Source organism: Aquila chrysaetos, chromosome 24 (assembly GCF_900496995.4).
Source record: "Aquila chrysaetos chrysaetos chromosome 24, bAquChr1.4, whole genome shotgun sequence".
NCBI classification, from domain to species: Eukaryota; Metazoa; Chordata; class Aves; order Accipitriformes; family Accipitridae; genus Aquila; species Aquila chrysaetos.
In genome coordinates, this window is record NC_044027.1 from 8,680,885 (window position 1) to 8,704,358 (window position 23,474).

Genomic DNA, 23,474 nt, shown 5'->3' on the forward strand with positions numbered 1-23,474 from the left:
AATTCTTCATTGCATCTCCCAGCTGCTGGCACCTGGAGGGTGACGTGATGTCCCCAGACCGGTGATGTGGCTGCCCCATCCCCGCAGGGACGTGCCCACTCGGGGCTCTGCGGGGCCGTATCTCTCTCCTGGCTTCTCCCCCTGAAGCCTGGCGTGTCCCCACCCAGGTCCCCAGCCATGCACAGGTGGCAGTGAGGACATCGGCAGCACAGCCAGCCTCGGGCATGCACTGAGTGTGCCCGGTCTCACCTGCCTGGGCAGGCAAGGGTTGGGGTCAGGCTCAGGGACCCCATCCAGCTCTGGTCAGAGGCATCCCCACCACTTTTGCAACATGACCAGCAGCAGCATCTCCCCTTCCCCATTCAGCCCCCACGCTGGGGACGTGCCAGCACTGTCCCCATCCTGCACCCATGAGAGTGAGGCTGGAGGGACAGCAGCCAGGGGGACGGCACGAAAGCAGTGAGGTGCTGGGAGCAGCTCCTGCACCAGAATCCGGCCTTGAATATGGAGCCGGGGAGTGAGCGGGAACGGGTACCCATGCCTGCGGGCAGCCCTTGCCTGGATTTAACCCCAAGAAAACTTCTGAGCTCAGCAGTCCCTCCCCATCCGTGGGGCCAGTGCTGCCCTGGGGACCTGTCACAGCCTCTTGGGCTCCGTGCCACAACCCGTTATCCTCTCATCGCAGGGTTGCACCTCGTTGTGAAAGCTGGGCGCTGGCAGAAGCCGTTGCAAGCAGCTTCCTCTCTGCTGAAACGGCCATTTCGGGTGCGTGACTGCCCCGGGTCGAGGTTTTGAGGCTGCGTGTCCCTGAAGAGGGCACAGCCCTGATGTTCAGCCACCTTCTTCCCAGCCTGGCATGGGTGCTACCACATAGCCCAGCACAGCCTTCGGCCCCTGCACTGGGGCAAGATCCTCCCCCCTCTCTGCACCAGCAGGGAACTGGTCTTGTTGTGCAACCTCCCGGCAGGGTGGCGGGGCAGGATGGGGACCGGTGCAGCCACACACATGGGGACAGGCCTCGGCACTGCCCAGGGCTGCCCACCCACCATCGTCAGGAGTGCAGAGCTGCCCCCAGACCAGCATGGCCCCCAGCACTGAACGGCTGGGCTGCAGGAGCCAGTTTTGGGGAGAACGGCTGGGAAACATCATCCCCTGAGCCCAAACCAGCAGAGAGCTGCCAGTTCCTGGCCCTTCCCACATCTAAAAGGAGAGCGATTGGGGAAGGGTCATCCCTGGGAGCCATTTAACCCTCAAAGTCCCCTCTCCCAACATGGGCCAACCTGGACACTGGGAGAGCCCAGAGCTTCATCCCAGCCTGGGACGGACGTTACATCAATGGGAAGATTTTACAACCAGCTTAGTTGGGAACATCTGTGAGCATCTTTGCTCACCCATGGCCAAATCTGCTCCCACGACAACGTCCTGGCCATGTTTCAGCAGCCGGTGGGACTTGGAGTGCTTTGAAAACCCACCTTGGAGGCATGAAAGCTCGGTGTGACCACAGCGGCTGTGGGAGCATTTCAGGGCTTGGGATGCCTGCAGTGACTTTGAAAGACTTTTAATTCACCTGCATCCATGATGCAAGGGCTGGCACCGCCCCGCTGTCCCTGTCCCCACGCAACACACCCGGGGCCCTCTTCCAGTGAGCACTCATTTGAGGTTAATAGGGCTGGAAAAATGGGCTGTCACCCAGCACTTACTCCTGAAAGGCCCCATTTCTTCCTTAATTGCAATTCAAAATCAAATTAGCGGTTTTAAATTTACTCTGTGCCCAAGAGGTACCATGAAGGGGGGTAGGACACACTGTACCCTTCATCGTTATGTAATAAAAAGGGCAAATTCTTGCTTTGAGGGCAAAATTGCTGCCACCTCTGTCCTGGCTGGCCCATTGCTTCGGTGTCTTTGGGGCCCCACAGATGGAGGTGCTCATCCTGGATTCAGGATGAGCCTTTGGGATGATGGAGATGCTCATCCTGGATTTCGGGCTGCCCCAGCTTCCCCAAGCAGTCACATCATCAGGCTCACTGGGGGGAAGCTGTGACCACCGGGAGCCCCCGGCTCTGCTGTCAGGGCTGCGTGTGCCCCCCACACCCACAAAAGATGGTGGGGATGCAGGTGCACAGTCGGGGAGCCAGGTCATGGCCGCTGCACGCTTAGGGCTGGGGATGGCACTGGCTGCATTATTGATGCTGTAATTCAGCACCCATGGACTGGGATATGGTTTTGTTTTCCAGGCATAGAAACACCCCCTGGGAGCGGAACCGGCTGCCAAGGACAAGGGGTCCGCAGCGACCCCACACACCCTGCACCCCCCAAGGGTGGGGGCTGTCCCCGGGGCTCGGCTGTGAGCCAGGGACATGCTGGTGCTTTGGAAGCAGCGGCTCCACTGTGTCCCATAGAGACAGCCGCTGCTCCCAGAGAAAGGAAATTCAGGGGCCAGCACTGGGCCAGTGGGGCTGTGCCTGCACAGAAAGCCTCAGTGTGTGCGCACACGCACCCTCCGGCATGCACATGCACACACACACGTGTGCACAGGCCAGCCTGCGTGCACAGCTTACGTCCTGGGGAACTGTGTTGCCCCAGGAGCGTCCTCCCAGCTGCTTCTGCTGCAAATTTCTGCCTCTCCCAGCTGGAGAGTTGCCATCACGGTGACCCCAGGGTCCATTCGGTGCAGGCAGTGGGTGCTCCCCACTGATGCCATTTGCCGGTGCTGCCGGGTGCATGCCAGGCCCCAGGGCAGTCCCTGTGTGCCGCTGGGGGTGGTGCAGAGCATGGTGCATGGCAGGGCCCATGGGTGCATCTGCCTCACCAGAGCAGGGCAGAGGGAGCCCAGTGGTGCCCATGTCCCTGCCTGGCTCCCTTTGCCAGCAGCTGCCACTTGGGCCAGGCTGGCAAATCCTCCCCCCAGTATACTACATCACTTGGGGAGGAATGGGACATCCAACGGGTATTTAAAAGCCCTCAGTGTGGCTAGGGACCACTTGCCACGGTGGGCAGGGTACCCCACGGTGCCCAGCCATGTGCAGTGGGACCAGGGACTGGGCAAGGAGGGGGCACGACCATGTCAGAGCCGAGAGCCAGGGCAGAGGAGGAGGTGTCATTCCAGGGGAAAGCCCTTCCTCTGGGTATCTCCCCCACAACCTGCCCCACAGACCGAGCGGGGCCAGGTCACAGCATCCCGGCTGGTGTGCAGCCCCATTCCTGCCCGCAGCGACACGCTCCCCGAGACGCCGGCTCACTGTTCGTTCCAATATAATCTTTATTGGGGAGACTGATGGGGGTTAGAACAAGGCCGGGTATAAAACATGGTCATCGTCACAACCAGCAGCAGGAGGCATTGGCAGAGCAACACAGAAACGGTATTGGCCCCCGTTCTCCACCGGCAGCGGGGTGGTACCCGGGGCTGTGCCGCTGGCATCGCCTGCTCCCTCGGGATGGGGGGGGGGGGGGGGGGGGGGGGGCAGTTCTGCCCCCCTCCCTGGATGGATGCTGGGCTTCGGCAGCGCTGGGGGCTGCTCCTTCCTCCAGGGTGAGGGGCTCTGCGGGGCCCCTCTGGCTTACCCAGCCCCAGTGCCCTGGGACTGGGCAGCATGTGCCCCTGGTGCCGTGGCCGTGCTGGGTTGTGGTGCTCAGCACTGCGGGAGCACCCGCAAATTATGGCTTTTTCTTTATTTTTTTTAGGGTTTTTTTTTTTGCTTTTTTGGCAGCAAACTTACCACTCCAGGTGCCCTGGAGAAAGCAAGACTGTGCACAGGGATCTGCCTCTCTGCCAGCCCCTCCACACAGGGGTCAGAGCAGAGGTGCTGCTCCAGGGGAGGGACCGTGGGCAGGAGCCAGACCTCTGCCCCCCCTGCCCAGCCAAATCCCCTCGCTGGAGCTGGCAATTTGGGGTACCGGACCCCACGCCGCCCCCCCGGGCCATCTCATGGGGCATCGGTGTGGGGCCCTGGCCGGAGCGGCAGAGAACGGGCACAGCTCAATGCCTTTGTGAACGCGTAGCGGCCTGGGACGGGGCGGCCGGGGACGGACAGGGAAAAACCAAGAATCCTCCAAAATGAGGATAAAGTGGAGCTTTCCTCAAGGGCCTGCGGAGGAAATGGGCCGCGTGTCTGCTCACAACCGAGGGGCCGGTGCGGCAGCTTGGCGTGACTAAATCAACTCGGGCGCACGGCAGCTTGGCCACTGAGATGAAAGCTTTGGCAAATAACTTACAGAGAAGGGGTGGGGGGCAGCTGGGGACCTGTCCTCGCTTCCCGTGCCAGGCGGGTGACCCAGCATGACACCGTGCACCTCCAGGGCTCCTTGTGCCATTGCCGGTGGCCACGGGGTGATGCGGAAGGTGTCGCTCTGGTCGGGACCCAGAGTCCACTCGTGGGAGCCACTGGGAGAGAGGAGGGAGAAGGCGCCCAGGGAAGGAGCACGGCAAGATGCTCGATGCACAGTGGGGGCACCTGCTGCAGGACGGGGGGGAGCCAGAGCCCCTGGATGCGCTGGTAGATGTGCTCCCTCTCCCAGCGTCCCTCTCCCTGGGCACCACTGGGGTGTAGGGGGCTGCCGCCAGGTCCCAGCATCCCCATCGCCCCCCGCCAGTGCTGGCGAGGTCTCCGGTCCCACGTCCTTGGCCATGGTGAGCATCAGAGCATCCCTGGGCTGTGCCACTGGCAAGGAAGGGACTGGGGACTGGCCACGGCACTGCGCCATCCTCTCCCACCCGCCGGCCACCCTGCTGCCGGGAGGTGCGGGCAGGGGTGCGGGGCTCACATGATGGTGCAGGAAGACAGCGGGTTTCGGATGTGGCAGGTGCAGGCAGCCCCACAGTACTGGCGAAAGGTCTGGTAGCAGCTGCGGTCGGTGTCGCTGCTCCACTGGACGGGGTTGGTGGCCAGGGCCTCGGCCGGCAGTCTGTTGAGGATACTGGTGTTGACGGCCAGCGCCGCCAGCCCATAGTCGGTGAAGAGGACGGTCTCCCGCTTGCAGGTGGGGCAGGAGATGAACTTGTACTTGGGGCAGGACTCGTAGAGGATCTGCAGGCACTCCTCGCACACTGAGTGCAGGCAGGAGAGGATGCGGGGCCGCTTGTTGGTGAAGTTGTACATGTGGCCACAGGTGGGGCACTCGAGGGGCTCACAGGGCGTCGAGGGGTGCAGCACGTACTGGTTGACGATCACCTCGTCCGACGGCGGCTGCCGGTGGTAGCAGACCTCCGAGCTGCCCTTCCGCTGGCTCTGGTACCCACGCTCTCGCCGCGGCAGGGGGGGAGTCCGGGGCAGCGGCAGGGGGCCGGGGGTGGCATCCAAGGCGGGGATGTCCCCACACGCCTGGTTGACGATGATCTCGGACTCGGAGGGCCACGCGCGCTTGGCCACGAGGGGCGGCTCGCGGCGCGGGGCTGGTGCGTAGCGTGGCTGTGAGGATTGCAGCTCCGAAAACTTCTCCGGGTGGATGATTTTCATCGCCTCCATTTTAATGATGACCTGTTGCCCTTTCAGACACGACATGAGTATCGTTTTCACATTACTGTCCACTGCTCTGGGGTCTCCGAGGGACGCCTGCATGAGGCTAAAACATGCCGGCAGCCTGCTGAGCTTTCAATCTCGGTCTGGCCGCAGAACAGGAGCACGGGGAGCAGCCGCTGGCACGGGAGAGCATCCTGGGGAGACGGGGCAGCGCCAGCGGGCCCCACACCCCTCTTCTCCGGCCAGCCCCGAGGGTGCCGGGCGCAAGGCTGGGGTGGGCGGGGGAAGGCAGGGCTCACAGAGGCATCCTGTCTGCCTTGGAGGATGCTTTTGGGCAGGCGATCAAAGCGTCAGCTCCCCACAGAGCCTCACCACGACGTTAACATGACATTGGCTGTCACTTGGCAGCCCCCCGCTTCGTCTTCACTGGCTCTTCCCGTGCCGGATCAGCTGCAGTCGGGAATGGTAAATTGGGGATCGTGGCACCAGGTGCTGCCCAGGGCAGGTGAGTACGGGGGGGGTCTCGCAGGAACCGATGGTAGCCCCCACCTCCGCCTGGCCTTTATTCCTGTTTACGCGCCGTGGGATCCTTGTGGCGCTGAAGAATGTGTTTGCAAATTCCTTTGCTCTGACTTCCCGGCTCTCCCACTTGCCGTCACCGGCAGCTCCCGCGGGGCAGGGGTTCAGGGAGCATCCCGTGCCAGAGAGCAGCTCACCTTGGCTGGTGCCGGGGCTGCCACGTGCCTTGTATCCTCCGACCCCAGCACCTCTGTCCCCAGCTCAGCTTCGTGCTTGCTGGAAATGAAAAGCAAGAGGGGGTTGGATCCAAGGCTCTTCACGGACCTACCGGCTGCCAGCACTCCCTTGGGATGTGTGCCCGCCTGCATCCCAGCAATTTGGCAATTGAGCCCTGCAGGTCCTGTCCATCCGCCCGTGTGTTTGGGCTGGAGGAAGTGGGAGCAGGCAGGTATTTCCCCCCAGGCATCTCCTCAGTGGCCCGGAGCGTGGGGTCCCAGGTCCCCCCTGTGCCCTGGGGGTTGAGAGGGCAGGTCCCCCTGCGCCCCACTGGGATGCAGGGCCCCTCCCGGGGGGGGGCTCCCCCACCGACCTGCCTCTGCTTAGGGTTTTCTCTCACGTTTAGCCACTCCTCTGCTCGGCGGATCTATTTTTACCTCCATTGCTTGCTCCTGATCTGTCCCTGCTATTATCCCTCCCTCCAGCTTCCTCTCCCCCTTCCCAGCTCCCTGCCGTTGTCCTGGGGCTGCTGGAGAGGCCAGGCCATGTTTGGGGGCAGGAGATGGGGGCCAGATAGCCAGCCCGTGGCCATTTTCTCCCTCAGCAGCCCCAGCGACAGCCTGTCTCTCCTCCGAGAAGGGCGAAGGCGCTCTCCTCCATCACGCTGCAAATCCTGTTAGAGGGATGCCTGCTCCTGCCGAGCCCTGCCAGGCCTGACGGAGGGGGCCCGAGGGGGCCATCTGGTTGCAGCAGCAGCCCTTGGGGATGGCTAGAGGCCGTGGAGGGGGTTCAGCCCTGGATGCCCGAGAGCCGTGGGAGGCTGGATCCCTGCCCGACCTCAGTGGGGGTGTCCCCGGGGGCCATGCCCTGGTGGCACTGGGGTCCTGCAAGCGTCCTGCAAGCATCCTGCGATGCCTGTCCTGGGGAGGGAGGCCTCGCATCCTGCATCCCCCATCATGGGCCCACATCCCGAACCCCGCAAGCAGCATATATCCCTCCCGCTCCAGCGCACAGCAGCGGCCCCGGGGGCTCTCTGCCCGCAGGTCTCACGCAGACACTCACCCGCAGCATACCGACAGGCACGGCCATCCGTGTGGCCAGGCAGCCACCGCGCACAGCCACCGCGTTTCCACGTTCACGCCGTCACACCCCTTGATGCACAGCCTTGGCGCAGCACCCCGCCGTACCCCGCACCCCCACCACCCCTAGGGCGACACAGCCCTCCCCAGCACACACCCCCCGCCCCGACACACAGCACCCACTCCTCGACGACCTCCCACCGCAATCCCCAGCCCCATGCGCCCCTGCCCCACGCCGCGCTGGCTCGCTCGCAGCCCAGCGGTGCACACCCCCCCCCCCGCACACCCCCCCACCCACGCGCACACACACACACCCCACACCCCCCCACACGTCCTCACCCCCGCAGGGTGATGCCCCCCCGGGCAGCCCGGCCGTAAGGACGGTCGGTGCCGGTCGTTACCTGCGTTGGCCCGCCGTGCCTCGGACGGGGGATCCCGGTGCGGCCGCGTCCCCGATTTAGCCTCCAGAGCCCCGCTCCGTCCCCGGGAAAGGTTCGGAGGCCCGAGCGGCTAAAGGTTATCTGAAAGGCAGAGGGATGCGGACGCTGCCCGGGCGGAGGGCCGGCTCCCCGAGGATGCTGCCGGGTCTCCGCCGCCTCTCCCGGCCGGGCCGTGGCTGCCGCTCCCGCTTCCCACGGCCCCGCCGCCTCCTCCGGCAGCTTCCCCGCCGGCGCGGGGAGGGCACCGGGCACAAAGGCAGGGCTGGCGGCGCCGGGCTCCCGCCGGGCTCCTCTGGCTCCGGATGCTCCGCGGGGACCGGCGGCCGGGGGGAGGCGGCAGGTAGCGCCGCAGCCGCCGCCGGGGAGGCACCTTCCGCCCGCCCCGCGGCTCCGCTCTCCCTCCCCCGGCTCCCCCGCCGCCTCCTCCGGCCGCGGAGCCCCCGCTCCGCGCCGGGCTGATGCAACACTCCCCGGCCGACAGCGCAGGCTGCCTGCCTTGGGGGGGCGGGGGGGCTGCAGCTGGGGCACCCCCCTTTCCCCCCCCGTCCGGCAGGTGCAGGCAGGCAGGCAGGCAGGCGGGCTCCGTCCCCGCTGTCCCGCGGGGCTCGGCGGGCGCGGGCGCTGCCTGCGCGCTCCCGCTCCGCTGCCGCCCGGCGCCCGCAGTGCCGCCGCAGTGGTGCAGCCGGCTCACATTTCTCTCGCTCAGCAGCGCCGGGGCCCGCCGGCCGCAGAGCCCGCCGCCCCGCACACACACGCACACGCACACGCACACCCCCCCCCCCGCACAGACCCCCCCCCCGCCGCCCGCCGCCCCGCCGGGCCCTGCCCCGCCGCCGCCGCCGCCCCGCTGCGGCTCCGCTCCCTTCCCGCCCCGGCCCGCCGCGGCCCCGCTCCTTCTCCAACACCCCCCGCCCCCGCCGCTACCCCCGGCCGGGTCCCTGCGAGGTGTTTCGGAGGGGCCTGCAGTGACTCAGCATCCGCCGCTGGAAATGGCTCGGCGGCGCGGGCTGGGGACAGGGGGATGCTGCTCCGGGGGCGGCGATTTTGGGTCCAGCATCAGGGAGCGTGTGGCAGAGGGGAGAAGGGCCCCTGCCAGCAACCCCCGCGCCTTTCGGAGCTGGGGAAAGGCTGTAACACCGGTAATGTCCCCCCACTGCCGAATCAGAGCCACGCACCCCACCGAGTCCCAAGGGACGCCTGGGACCCCCACTGCCAGGCCTGACCCCGACCCACAGCCACCCCTGCGGCAGCAGACACCACCCCCCACCCCCCCCGGAGGTCAAAACCTGACTGAGGGTCCCAGTCCCTGCTGAGCTCTAGGGAGGGGGGGAGAAGGCCACAGGGTCTCGCTGTCCCTGGGGGATTTGGTGGGCTCAGCGTGGCATGCGGGGGGTCACACCGCCACTGGGTACCAGCAATGCTGTCAGGTCCCTGGGGAGCACTGGGGAGCATTGTGCATTGCTGGGGTCCTGCTGTTTTGACTCCCTTCAGTGGCACAAACAGACATGAGCCCGTGGGCTGGGGACACCCCACATTGTGCCCTGGGAGGATGACCCCTGGCCTGTACTTCCTGGCTCCTGCCATGCCCTGGCAGATGTTAGGGGCTGGGCTGCCCTTTCCCCCTGCCATGGGAGCCTCCACTGTGGAGCATCCACGGGCAGGCAGCCAAAATGGGCGGCCAGCCCCACGTGGAGCCCCCCAACTCCCCAGCCGCACTTGAACCCAGAGCTCACAGCCGACCCCTCCCCAGCGACCGTGACCCAGGCACGTGAACACCTGAACCCAAAACCACTCCATCCCTCCATCCCACCCTGGCTGGGGCAGGGTGCCGGTGGGGGCTCACTGGGCTCCTTTGGGTGCTGCTGAGGTTTCCATGCTTGTGTCACCCACTGCCACCTTCAAGCTCTTTATACTCCTCAGTTGGGCCCAGGACTTTGCCTGGATTTTGACGCCTTCCCCCGAAGGTTACCCTGGCCAGACCCGGTTGCTGGCCCTCCAGCCTTGCTGCAGCAAAGACCTGGCCGCCGCTCACCTCTGTAACAAGGGGTCTGTGGAGGCCTGGAGCCACACTGTGAACGTACAGCCACATCGTGCTCGCGCCATCGCTGTCCCCGGCCCCTCCATCAGTGGGATGGACACAGAAACTGGAGCTCATGTATTTCACTGAACAGCTCTGCATTCCCACTGTCAGCCCAGAGGAAAGCTCAGCTCCATCAGGCATTATGAATCCCATGATTATGATCCAACCATCCACACAAAGATGCTAAAAATCTCGCCCAGATGCCTGGCCTGGAGAAGATGACCAAACCCACCTGGTCCAGAGGGATCCCCCGCCTCCCCAAGGGCTAAGCCACACTCCATCCTCGGGCTGGACTGACCTTAGAGTGTGGCTTCCCCATGGGGACCATGCAGCTTCACCCACCAGCTGCCTCCGCCTGGAAACCCATGCTCCCCTGTTGACTATGTTAGCAGTTGTATTTTTAATCTTCTAGTTTCTTGTTGGATAAGGGATTTTGTAACGACTTTGCCTCTAGTCCCTCTGAGTGTAATTCTTTGATCTACTCACCTGCCGAAATCAGTGTGAGGCTGCTGCTGTCTGGCACCCTAACAGTGCTAAACAGGGATTCCCTTAATCTTCCCCATCCTCTCTGTGTCAGTTTTTGCTTACTTTCCTGCTAATGCTTCTAGATGCAGATAGCAAGAACCGATATATTATGCTTGAACTCACAGAGCAAAGGAAATTGCAGGAAGTGAGTGAGCACGAGCCATTTTCTGTTATTAATTCATACGGCATCCCCATGCTGACCCAGCTACACAGTGTTATTACACTGCTATTCCGTGAGTTAAGCAACAGCTCTATTTAAAAATAATCATAAATGATATCAGGCATCTTTTTTGCTGAACAAGAGTGTGTTTGTGCCAAGATGCTGGGGATCCTCGTGTTGCCCCAATGGCGCTGCTAGTCTCTGCTTCGTGCGCTCAATGGACGTGGCACTGGATCCTCCCCATCCCAGCACAGCAGCACTTCTCAGCGTCTTCTCCACCTATTCAGGTACTTGTGAAGCAGTTTGCAGCCCAAGCTAAAGCCTGGCACTTCTTTTTCTCCTACAGCTTGCATTAGGCTTGATGGGGTCCTTGGTGGCAAGTGCCACTGGTTAAGTCTTGTGCAAGAGGCTTTGGCCCCAAGTTTTCATCCCAACATGTGAGTGCTCAGTGAGGCTTGCAGAGCCCTCCCAGCCTTGCATTTGGAGATGCAGAGTTTCCCTTTTCTCTGCTGAGTTGGTTCTCCAAGATCTCCGCTTTCCACCCCAAACCCCAAAAAATCTCATCCTTCAAAGCCCAGACCTTTCATCTCTGGCTGAGCCTGGGCGGCAGCCCTCTTGAGTACTGTCCCTTCCAAATCCCAGCCCCTGTGGCCAGCTCTAACATTCGCCTTCGGGTCTGGCCATACTCCTACTCCTGGGTTTAACACCTAACTTTGTCACATACACCTATATGTTGCATTATCTTTCATAAAAATCTATTGTATCATGTGTTACCATAATTGTACATCTTTATGCTGCATGTTGATATTCTCAGCATGTCTTCCGAGCTGTGGTGATGTGATACAGCATGCTTTTCTGGGTTTTAAAGTCAGCACTGATTTATTTTACCATTTTGTGAGACCTTTCCAGCAGGCCAAGCATGCCCTGGGTTCGGAGGGAGCTCCTTAGCTCAAGTGTACCCGCTGTTCCCCGTGTCCTGCTTCCAGCTCTACTTGGACAGACATGCAGGAGTGGCTTTGCTAGTTCGCTTCGTGCCACCCAGATGAACAAAGTTTTGCTTTTTGTAATCAAGTGGTTACTTGTTGTAATCAAGTTGGTGTTCATCCTGCTGGGACCACCCTGTGTGCAGCCACAGCTTATTTCTGCAAAATTCATTACTTTCCAATGTCACAAATGGATCATTTCTAAACATTTGCTTTACAGATGCATTGAGAGATGTAACACTGCTGGCCAGTCTCTGCTGCAATTCCGCTGAGATGAATGGTGATGCCAGAAGATAATTTGACCCTAAATTTCTTCCTCATCTTCCTCATCATCTGCATCGGCCATCATCGGCTGCATGCATCATCCAGCTGCACACCCAGGATTTTATTGCCCTTCTGGATTTATAAAGCCTGTGGAGAAAGACCCGTTCTAACAGGATGGCTCCTTCCTCGCTTGGTGCTGACCCTGCGCTGTGACGACATGTGTGCCCGCTTTCCACTCGACCCAAGTGAGCCAGCAGCTCTGGCTGTACCAAGCCTTCCTGCCCCACGTCCCGGATCCCATCTACAGCGTGCACACCTGGAATTGCGCTTTGCTGTCCATGCTTCTGGCGGCAGCACCTAGGGTGCTTTTGCAATGACTCACGCCACTTTTATTTACTGCTTGCTGTTCTCATTACAGAGTTCGTTTGACCAGGTCCTGCACACATCAACAGCTCTTTCCAAAATCCAGCCTGTTTCTTGCAATGATCTTGTTTTGTGCTGGTGAATCACTCATCACACAGATAATTCACCCACAAAAAATGAGCTCATCTTCAGCTTTCCAGAGAGCAGCTTTATCGGCAGGTCTGTAGTGGGCCAGGCCCTGGTGCCAGCGCCTGCCCAGCTGCTCTGCGGTGCTGGAAGGGTGACCCAGCCCGGCGTAGCTGGGAAAGATGCAGATGCGGTATCCATGCTCCACGTTAAGTCTTTTCATCCTCCATGCTCCATTGTGCCATGCTCCATCCCTCCGGGATTGTCTCTCCTTCCCAGGGTAGAGCATCAGGAGAAGGCACCTCAAGTGCCACAATCACCACCCTCCCAGGCTGAGAGCCTCCAGGCCTGGCTGAGGTGGCATCAACCCCCACAAGAGCCCAGTGCAGACACCAACAAAAGAGGAAAGCAGGGCGGCTCTCACACCACGCATCTGCCACGCAGCTCCACCAAAACTATGGCAGAAGTTGTCTCCAGCTCCTGGGATGTGCAGCTTGCCCAGGCAGAGCAAACACCATTTTGAAGGAAGGATGCTATTAAAAAATCTGCCAAGAAACCAGCAGAATTGCTTGTTGTCAGCTGGTTGCTTAAGGATGCAACCAGCTGCCGCAGAGCTGGTTGCTCTGGTTGCCGTTTGAAGCAGCAGAAGTGTGTGGGTTGGTGGTGGTTAGGACCTGACCACTGATGCTCTTGCAGTACAGTCCTAACACATTGATGGGGGTTTGGCTGTGGTCATTTCTAGGCTTGCAGCCCTCTACAGAGACTCCACCATGAGAAAAATGGTGCTCAGAAGATCTGTGAAAGTGCTCTTCCACATGCTACCACACACCAACCTTGAGATTATGGGAATTATAAGCTCCACAGCATGACAGATCTACACACATGGTAGTATGGCCAGCTTGAAGGTTATGGATGTTCCTAAAGCCCCAACAGATCCCAAGGGGTATGATCATTATTTTTACTATTCTTTCAGTTTAGTGGTTACTACTATGGCCACTTTTGGAAGCCCTTGGTGTGAAGTGGTTGCCCACCTTGCTGGTGCCGCACCGATGGCAGGAGGGCAGGGAGGAGGAGGAGGGATGCACGTGGGCTGGGGGGAGGTCAAGGCAGCAGAGCCAGAGAGACCATCTCCTCTCTCCTCAGATGCAGTGACCTTCATTCCCCTCCCCAGCAGCTCCCTGCCTGCAGACCTGGGGTTGCTCAGCTGCCAGAAGAGAAGACTCATGGAAAATTTATTGCTCTCCACAGTTATCTCATGGGAGGAGGGAGAGAGGATGAGGATCAATATCCACAAGCTAGGATGTGGTAAATTCCAGCTGTATTTCCCTATAGCTATGTAGGGAAAAGCTTTTTCACTTTGAGGGTCAAACACTGGACTGGGGTGCAGAGACGTGGTGGGATCTCCAGCCTTGGAGATGTTCAAAGCTGCCCTGCACGAGGTCCAGAGCAACATGCTGGTCGTGCTTTGAGCAGAGGGTTGGACTCAGCTATGGGAGTGGGACCAGCCACAGTCCCCATGGGGCAAGTGGGGTCCCCCGCTCCCATCAGAGCCCCCTTCTTCATCTGCAGGCTGCAACTCTCCCAGCCCTGTGTGTGCACAGGCTCCCAAGGCAAGGAGGATTGTACGTCTTGCTGGTGACCCCGCAGCACCGCAGTCACATCAGAAACTCACTCCTGGTCCTGCACTGCTACCAGAGGCTGATGGGGAGATCTGGAGCTCCCTGGGGGCTGCTGGCTCAGGCAGGGGGTGACCACAAAGACCCATAGCCGCATTTCAGGGGCAAGAGGGTGCAAGGAAGACCCATGTGCTTTAGAAAACACCTTGCACCCAAGCAAAATGGGACAAGGGATGGCCTAGAAATAGAAATGGCAGCTCTGCAGTAACCTTGTCCCTTCCCATCCAGCCCAGCTGATGCTGGGTTTAACAAAGCCCGAGGGATCTGAGGCTCACTAGAAACCAGAGCATGTACCAGAGCTGGGATACGGCTGCTGTTCCCAGCCCTCCTTGGCCGGGTTGGGCGGGTGCAGGGCTGGTGGAGCAGCTCTGGTGCCGGCGATGCTGGGGCTGAGGCAGACGCCTTGTAATTGTGGTGACATTTAACGTTTGCTTTGCTGGCTCCCTGGGAGAGCCTGGCGCTGCCTGCGCTTGTAACCTGACAGCGCTGCTCACCAGGATGCAGCGGCAAGACACAAACTGGGTCAGGGAGAAGGAGGCGGCACGGCGACTGCGTGTGCCTTCGAGATGCCCATCAGCAGCACAGTGGGGCAAGGTGGTCCTGGCATGGGTGAAGAGGTGCCCAAGCTCCTGCTCATCCCTCCCGGGTGCTGCCTCGGCTGGGGGCACGACTCCAAAAAGCAGCCCAGCACTGAACCAGCAATTTGATTTTGCAGCAGAATGTCAGCTTTTTCAGGAAAAATTCCCTGAATGAAGTGGATGGGACCCACCAAGCCCTGCCCGGCTTCCTGGCCGCTGCCACCCCTTGCTCTGAACACAACCTTGCACACGAGGCCATGGACATGCTTGCAGGTGGTGGGATCCTGCTGTCCCAACGTGGCCGTCCCGGGGCTCCCGGCAGGACCTGGGGGCACAATGTGCTCCCCCATCCCTGCTCCCAGCAGCTGGCAACAGCCCCCAGGTCTCCTGCCGTCCCTTCTGCTCAGCTGGGGCAACTGATGCTCTTATATGGAGCACCACGGTTGTATTTCTAGGTCAGCTGGGTGAATTTGAGTGTTCAAGGCTTTTGTTTTCCCTGCATGCCTGTAACCCTCCTGGGGAGCTGTGTGGGTGCACAGCCGGGAGTTGCCCCAGCACAGCTCCTGCTCCGGCACAGCGGCAGCTTCCTGCGGCACAGCGGCTACCAGGTGCACGGGGGCCGCCGGAGCAGGTGTTCCTTCGCTGTGGTTTGTGCGCGGGGAGCTGAGACGGTGCGTGCTCTGAGCATGTGGCAGGGAGAACTTCAGCTCGGGGAAGAGCGGTAGCTTGCAGACCTGGGGACGGGTGGTTGGGGGGAGGAGGCACGAGGAAACGCAAGAGCTGGTGAGCTCCCCAGCATCGCCTTGGGTAGAAGCTGGGAGCCTTGTAGAGCCAGCCCATGGCAGACGGTCCGTGGGAGGGGGCTGCATCCCGCGGGGCAGGGACGGTGTGCTGTACCAGCCACTGGGGAGGTTTCCCGGGTCTGACAGCATCATCTGGCCTTGGGGTTTCCATCGCCTCTTTTCTCTCCCTGATTTCTTCAGTCCTCCAAGGGCCTGGCCAATATATTTGGTGCCAGGAGCCGTCCTGGGATGCTACAGGAGGACCTCGTGGCCTGTCTTTCCCCACTGCTCCCTCCAGAGAGGACACACGGCCTGGTGCCTTGGCTGGAGGGGAAACTTGGGAACCAGGGGGTTGCCGCAGCCCGGTGCTCCCATGCAGGCTGCGGAGAAGCGAGTGGTCACACTGGAGCTAACTCCATCCTCTGTGTGACATGGGAAGGTAAGGTCTTTCCATGTAATGGACACCAGTGCTCCATACTGGAAGGGGACCTGGCATACCCAGACTGCTGGGGAAGCCATCGGGGTGCCATCGAGGACTGTGCTGTGTCCCCAGGACAGGACAGGGGTAACCAGAAAGACTTGTACCACTGTGAGCCACGTCCTTGTCTGCTGGGGGCACGTGTGAGTTTGGGGGGGAAGGGAAGCTGTGCAGGGTGCTGAGCACCCACACAGCCCCCAGGATGCTCTGGAGCTGTCACAGTCCTATGGATGGGGAAGAAGGTGCAGTTTTGGGTGCAGGCTTGGGGATGAGGGCCGTCTCCCAGCAAGGCAGAAGGGGTCTCAGGGGAGCCCCCCACCTGCCAGGGCTCACCCAGGCCCTGGCTTTCTGCAGGACCCTGATCTACGCACAGGGGTTTGGGGCCAGCAGAGCTGCAGAGGAGGCTCTGCACCAGCGCAGGGGCTGCCTGCCCGGCGGCTGCCCACGTGCCAGCGCAGAGCTGCCAGGCTGCGCGAGCCGCTCGCATCCCTCGGCAGCATGACAGACACAAATGGGAGCAGACAGGCCGGCTCGAGCGGTAAAGATCAAACCCCAGGAGCCCGGGGCTGCTGTCAGTGCAAGATGGGGTGCTCGGAGCCATCCCAGGAGTGGCAGCCCCATTGCTCGCCCTGCCTGGTGATGCCCCTGCTGAAGTGTTGTGTCCCCACATGGCTGCAGCGTGGTGCTGCTGGCAGACCATAGGCAGGAGCCTGCCGGGGGGGCTGCTCACGCTGCCTCCACGCTGCAGTGATCACCGTGGCAGGGGCTGGCCGTGGCTCAGGACCATGCCACGGGGAGAGGATATGGGGGGTTGCCTGCCCTGGATTTCAGATCCGGGGGGATGTACAAGCCACTGCCAGGGTGCAGGAATAAATGGCCCCAGTCCTTCCGCTGGGCTCTGCCGATGGGGGTGTTCCTGTGCCCAGCACCTCCCCAGAGGCTGCGCCCCAGCTTCTCTGCAGGCTCAGGAGGGCAGAGGGGAAGGCAGCCCCAAAGCATGGCCCTGCTGGGAACTGCTGTGGAAAGTCCCCCTTCGTGGGGCCGCACAGCTGCCCCAGCCTGCGTCGGTGGGTGGAAACTTCAACCGCCGGCCCCAGGCTCTTGCCGAGCTGGCGGCTGTGGGAGGACGGTGCCACTGTGGTGACACGTGGGTCATGGCTTGCAGGAAGCCTGCACCCACGCTCCTGGGGAGCGAGGCAGGGAGAGCACCCTGCACCGTTGGGGCAGGACGGGCAGCACCCACCAAGGCGAGTTGAAGGAGCACAGGCAGATGTCAGTGGCACAGGGCTGGCACGCCAGGAGCTGCAGGTCCAGGCACAGCTTCCTCATCCTCTTCCAGCCCCAAAGAGGTTTGAAGAGCCCTGGGATCCAACACGGGCCCCAAACACCTGGATTTTGCACAACCCGCCTGTTTCCCACCCGGGAAGCCAGCAGCCATCGCCCCAGTGCCCGCATCCCGCTGGCCCAGAGGTGGTCCTTTCCGGGCAGCAACGCTGCTGCCACCAGCATGGAGCAGGAGGGACGAGGGTGTGTGGTGCAGCCGGGGAGCAAGGAGAGGCCATGGCTAATTGGGATAATTGCTAAAGCAGGCGAGGGGCGAGCAGGGAGGGAGGCGGTGAACAAGGAGCCGTTGTGCACAGGCGGCCCAGGCACGCGGCCCCGGCTCCAGCCGGCAGCGAGAGCCAAACAAACGGGGACTGTTTGAAGCGAGGGAGGACAAGCAGACGGCAGGACAGAAACCAGACCTCCGCTGGGAGAGAGCCGGAGCCAAGGGCTTAGCTGGGAGCTGGGTGCTGTGCAGGGTGTGCCTGCTCCCCGTGGGGAGAGCATCCTCAGACTGCCACAGCAAAGATGGTGCCATCCCTGCTCCATCCCTGGGGCAGGGGCCAAAGGGGGAGGATGGCAGAGTGCTGGGGATGCTCTGGGCCAGGAGACAGGTGACCGCCCTTCTGCTGCAGCCATCCCCGGGACTGGAAACTTTGAATCACAGAAAAATAGCAGGAAATCAGCCCCTTGTCCTAAAAAAAACATCAGCAGGTATAGTTGCCTTGCAAGACCTCCATGCGGTTGCAGCACAGAGGAAGCTGCGGCATCGCCTAGCGCGGCTGTTTGCAGCAAAAGCAAAAGCGGTGCCTGCAGGGAGCCCGCTGAGAGGTGGGTGCCAGCAGCTGCCCCCGCTTCGGCCCGGCTTCTTCCTTCACAGGAAGAAGTGACATTTGAGGAGGGAAAACCGTGGCCATGCACGTGAGCTGCCCAAGCAGGTGCCCCCTGATGGGGCTCTTACAACCCATTTTCCAGGTCTCTGCATGCAAGCAAGTGTTTAGCCTTGGAAGGCATCCCCGGCTGTTTGCTGCTGCCTGGCTCTGAGCAGGCAGCTGCAGATTATGGCCTGTTGGACACAAATCCCACAGCATTGACGTGCCATGGGTGCTGGGCTGAGGTTGGCAATGGGTGAATTGCTCTTCCAAAAGTCCCCATGCAATAGCATGAAGCCACCTCGCACCACCCCTGTCCCTGTGGCACATTACAGATGAGGATGCACGAGCACCCAGGGTGTGGAGGGGGACATCTCCTCCGTGCTGGCCGGATGCTCTGCCTGAGAGGGGATTCTGCACGTGGGTAGGACAGAGCTGGCAGGGGAGATTTTGGCACTGGTGTCAACCAAAGTGGCCCAGCTCCGTACTTGCCTCCTGCTTGCTTACACATTTGGTGGCAGCTCCGTGCAGGGACAGCCACTGGCTCCTGGTCCAAAGCCCATTGGGAACAGCCCACCCTCAGCCCCAAAGCGCTCGGCTGCTGGGAGGAGACGGGAAGGACTTGCCCCGGGCCAGGAAATCCTTGCTTTCTCCTCCAGCTGGGCCACAGTGGGCAGCCACAATGCACGCTTCCCCCACGCCACTGCCAAGCCCCGGCATGACCCGGCGGCCGGCCAGGCTGGGGAGCCGCAGGGGAGAGGGATGGAGGGTGAGTGTGGGACGGCGATAAGGAAACCGGCTCCTCTCCCGGTTCCTGCAGCCAGTGCGAACCCAGAAAGAGGCAGGCAGCAGGCCAGGCGCCGGCCGACTCGTGCAATGCCGGTTCCGGCTGTGCCAGCCTAGACGCTGGATTATTTATCTGACTCATTATCCTTGAGGAATGCAGCATCCCCCCACCAGGGCAGAGCGGAGCTTAAACCAGAAAGGCTTTGGGCTCTGCAGCTGCAGCTTTAGCATCCCCCATGTACATGGATGGCATACAGCATAAGCTTGGAGGAGCCCAAATGCACCAGGTGTTGCAAATGCACCTCTGCAGCGTCCTCACCTCTCCCACAGGCACACGGGTGAACCAGGCAGGCAGATGGGTGCCCAGCACCCACGCACACCACACGTGCACGTATGCCCCAGCTGTGCAAAGCACCCGCTGTGTTTTGCACGTCCCCACGGTGCTGCTAGCATCCCTGTCCCCCACTCACAGGCCTGCGGGGTGGCTGAAATGTCACATCAGGAGTTCACTACATGTGCAGGACAGAGCTGGCGACAGATCCTGTCGGATCTGGGGAGCTGTCAACCCTTTCAGGGGATGCGCTCTTGCCACAGGGTGAGCACCAAAGCCTCGGGGGGTTTTGCAGAGAAGCCTGCGCTGCCCCTTGGTACAGAGCTGAATCCCAGGAGCCGGTGTCAAAGGCAGGATTGGGCCTGCTGCAGGACGGGTGCATGGCCCAGACCTCCCCTGGTGCGTGCAGCCCATGTGCTGACCCAAGTGATGGGACACATTGTGGCACCGTAGGCGATCCTTCCCATCGAGCAGCTTTTGCAGGTGATTTCCAGGCTCCATTTTGGCTTTAAAAGCTGCCGCCATCCTTTGAGACACATTGCTTTCCCTAAGAAAGAACCAAGAACCGAGAAAACTCATTGCATGCCACAGGCAGACTACCTGGAGACAAGCAGTGCAGGGCTGCGACTCTGCACATGGGCACTGGGCACGTGTGGGTGCCAAGGGCCTGTGCAATGGGGCACGGCTGTGGGGCTGCCAGGTTGCATGCCCACCCCAGGCTGTGCCCACATGCTACACTGAAGGGTGGGTTCAGCCCTGGGACCCACCGGATGGGCTGCTGAGCACAGGCTGCCAGCCTGGCCTGGGGGGCAGGAGCTGAATTTTGTACCGTGCTGGAGTTTCACACCCAGGTGCTGGAAATGGGGCTGTGCTGCTGAAGGGCATGGAACACAAACTCCTATAGCTGCCATGAGCCCCCAGACCCCCCACCCCTGGCAGCTTTGTCCCCGTGAGCTGGTCTGTGCTCCCTACATCACATCACCCCTCAGAGATGCATGACCGGTCCCCTCCATGGCACCCTCATGTCCGTAGCCCCCAGCGCCTCTTCCCCACTTGCCAGGTGCCCAGCTGAGCCCCTGTGCTTGGTGGCACCGACCCCATGGGTTTCCCCTTACCGATGCTCACCCCACTAATGCCTCCCGCTCCCTGGGCCACCCCGTGGCCCTTCCCTCCATAACCCCCCAGCCTCGCCCTGCTTTTTAGTGAGGAGGCAGCTGAGAATTAAGGCAAACGCCTTGGAGAAGACATCACACAGCAGAGGGGCCCACAGAGGGAGCCTTGTAATGTCCCAAAAGAAATCATGCCATCCATCTGGCTTTGTTTCGCACAGCCTGAATTTATCATAGAATCATTTACGTTGGAAAAGACCTTCAATATCATCGAGTCCAACCATCAACCATGCCCACTAAACCGTTTGGTGTTTGGCTTCCCATTACTGCACTGGCCCAACTCATCCCTGTGCCCTTTTCACACACCGACCACCTACGAGCTCTCCTCAGCTTCAAAAAAGTCTTCAGTCCCACCAAGGTTTGGTGAGAAGCCACCATCTGCGTTGGGGGGTCTCCCCAAGCTGCTCCCCCAGCTGGTTGCAAAACCTTTCCCTCTAGGAAATGCTGCTCTACATCATCCTGTTACTGATGGGCTGGAAAGAACATCACCACCCTCCTGTGCCTGTGCCATGGCACTGCGTCTCCCCAGGAGCCAAAGGGAAATATTCAGCAAACACGACCTGTCCATGAGTTTTTGTGTCCTGGAGACTGGGAGAGCCCCTGGGAGGAGCTGGGGAAGCTTCACCAACCCTGATGCTGCATGTGTTCCAGTCCCCAGGGGAAGGATGCCCAGCAGTGGGACGTGCCTGTGGCTTTCTGGTTTGTTTTTTTAAAGAAAATTAATGCCCCTTTTGCTGTGTGTGAAGCACCAGCGAATTGAGGCATCCTGTGAGATCGCTGTAGTTACTGGTATCCTGCAAAAAAATCCTAAAAGCTTGTGTTCAGTCATGCAGGATCCAGGGGCTGTGGGTACTGTGCCATGGTACTGCTGTGAAGACCCAAGATCTTTTATGGATGGCTATTGCAGGAATTGCTGAGCCCAGCACTTTCCTCCTGGCTGGATGTCCCATGGTTGGGGATGGTCCTACCCCTGCAGCACCTAGACCTGCCATCAGCTGCCCATGCAGGGAACCCAGCCCACGGCCCCCTCTATGGGGCTGGCCCCTCGGTTTTGGGCTGCTGGGAAGTGGTACGGGCTGCAGGCGAGCTCATGGGTTCATTAAAAAAAAAAAAAAGAAAGCAAAGGTTGGCTTTTTCTCCTGTTTCTCCTGGTTTTCTCAGGCTCCTCTTCAAATCACAGAGGTTGTCTCCTGGGCTAAACGGAGCCAGAGCACCTTCCTCTGGAAGCACCGTTGGCATCTCGTGAGGACCTCCCTCTTCATTACCTCTTCTAGCACAGGACATTGCCTGGGTGGGCACCAAGCTTTCGGTTGATTTTTTTCTGTTGAATTTTTTTTTCCCCTGCAAACAATTGCAGGAAATTAGGCTGGTTTTAAGCAACAAATAGCAATGCATTAGTTCAGCTCCTCCATTTACTCAAGGAGTGCACAGCTCTGAATCGCCTGCTGGATCCCAGCTCAGCAAGTCCCACACAGGACAACTCCAAAACAGCAGCTTGGGCTCCGGTGCAACAGGTTTTCCATCTGAGGATTCTCCGTCACCTATAAACCCTCCAAGAAGCCATGCAAGACTGCCAGACGTGGCTCTTGGAGCTCAATTTGGAGTTGTATCTTGCTAAGAAATTAAATATTTGAACTTCAGGCTCCAGATGAGGGGTTGCTGCTCCTGGACTGGCAGCAACTCTCCTTGGCTGGGGCTGCGCTGCCACAGCTCTGCCCCATCGCCTGCACCAGACAGACAAACGCTGAACAACTCTGCCATGCCCAAACTTCCCTCCGTGGCTCCAGCAGGATGGGGGGACAAGGAGTAGGGAGTGATGCTTTCCAACGCTGAAAAGGGCAGATTTAGGCTTTCATTCCCTGAATCTACCTCCTGGTGAATAACACTGAATTTGAAGGACTTACTTACCTCCATCTACAGGGACTGCAAGACTCCTGGGGAGGGGGGCTGGTGCCCATCAACCCCCGCCAGCAGGGAAAGGTGAGCCCTGAGTCACCTCCTGCCCATGGGGTGCAGCCTGATGCTGGGGCTGTCTGTCCTGTCTGTCTGGGGGACAGCAGGACAATCCTCAGTGCCCGGGGGCCCAGAGCTGCAGGGATGCAGGTCTGCCTGATGCTGCGATGCTCTGCAGCCGACGAGGGATGGTGACGGGCACAGCTCCTGGGGCATTGCCAGAGCAGCCAGGGCAACCGGTCCCAGCGTCTTAACCTCCCTGAGTGCGTTTGCTGGCCGTGTGTGATGACAACCTTCCTCTCTCATGGGTGTCCCCCTTCCCAGCTCCCATTACAGACAAAACCACATTTCCCAGGTGCCTGGTTTCTGGAGGACGGACCCTAGTGACACCAGCTGCCCCACGCATTGCAGAGGCTGGGGCTGGATGCGTCCCCTGTCCAACAGCAGCACCCACATATCCCATTGGTGCTGCAGCAGGTCGGCGCTGAGGCTGAAGGGAGCACTGGGAGCTCTGGTATGGGCACTCATGGGAGTGCACTGGTGCTTGGTGAGGATGGAGGTGTCACTGAAGCCATCCTCATGGGTGGGATGCTTGTAGGGGCACTGTCCCATGTGGGTTCGCAAGTGGGAGCTCTGCACAAAGCCCTTCCTGCACTTGGGGCATTTATAGGGTCTCTGCTGCAGGGGCCTTTTGGGACAAGGGCTCTCTGTGTTGTCCCTGAGGTCCCCAGCAGCCTGGGAAGGAGTGTCCCATGGTCCCCTGATGTGCCAGAGCCTCCACCTCCTCCTCCTCCACATTCTCAGCATCTGCCAGAAGAAAGAAAACTCAGCTGTAACTTCTTCCATGGACCACCCGCACCTGCTGGAGACCCTGCTCCCACAGGAGTCACCCACAGCTGGGTCAAAGTACCCCCGAGGAGATGAATAAGCTCCAGGAGGGCCCAGAACCTGCCCTGGTGGCAGTGGCCTCCCCAGCCTTGGTGTTCAGGAGTTTATCTGTGACATGGGAGAAGAGGGTTGAAGCTCCCTGCCTGACGCTGACACTGGGCTGGTGAGCTTTGAGGAGGAAGGGGGGATGCTGCTGTGACCCTGAATTCATCAGCTTTTGGGGACACCTTGCCTTTAGGCAGCAGCCCAAATGACAGGTGCCGTGGTGGCCACCTCAGCCTGGTAGGGACCTTATACGGTCCACAGAGGATGTAGTTACTCCTGGTCCTTTTCCTTGCCAGAGGACCTGGATTAACCCAATGCCCACCAGCGGTGCTGTAAGTTTGCTGCTGTGGGACAGGTTCCAGGTACGTCAGTGCTGCGCTGA

At 60.6% G+C, this 23,474-nt stretch overlaps 1 protein-coding gene across 3 annotated transcripts; it reads right to left on the reverse strand.

Annotated features, from left to right (window-relative positions):
• Positions 1 to 3,241: 3,241 nt before the first annotated feature.
• Positions 3,242 to 8,488, reverse strand: RNF208 (ring finger protein 208). Of its 3 annotated transcripts, XM_030000892.2 has the most exons (4): positions 7,672 to 8,488; positions 6,173 to 6,251; positions 6,006 to 6,054; positions 3,242 to 5,906 (listed from the first exon to the last, which is right to left on the reverse strand). In XM_030000892.2, exon 4 carries the CDS (start codon positions 5,553 to 5,555, stop codon positions 4,758 to 4,760), a length of 798 nt encoding a protein of 265 aa, XP_029856752.1. In that variant the 5' UTR covers positions 5,556 to 5,906; positions 6,006 to 6,054; positions 6,173 to 6,251; positions 7,672 to 8,488; the 3' UTR covers positions 3,242 to 4,757. The 3 variants fall into 3 exon arrangements, with proteins under 3 accessions (XP_029856752.1, XP_029856753.1, XP_029856751.1); XM_030000893.2 differs by lacking the exon at positions 6,006 to 6,054; XM_030000891.2 differs by lacking the exon at positions 7,672 to 8,488 and adding an exon at positions 7,254 to 7,394 and having other exon boundaries at positions 3,242 to 6,054.
• Positions 8,489 to 23,474: the final 14,986 nt, after the last annotated feature.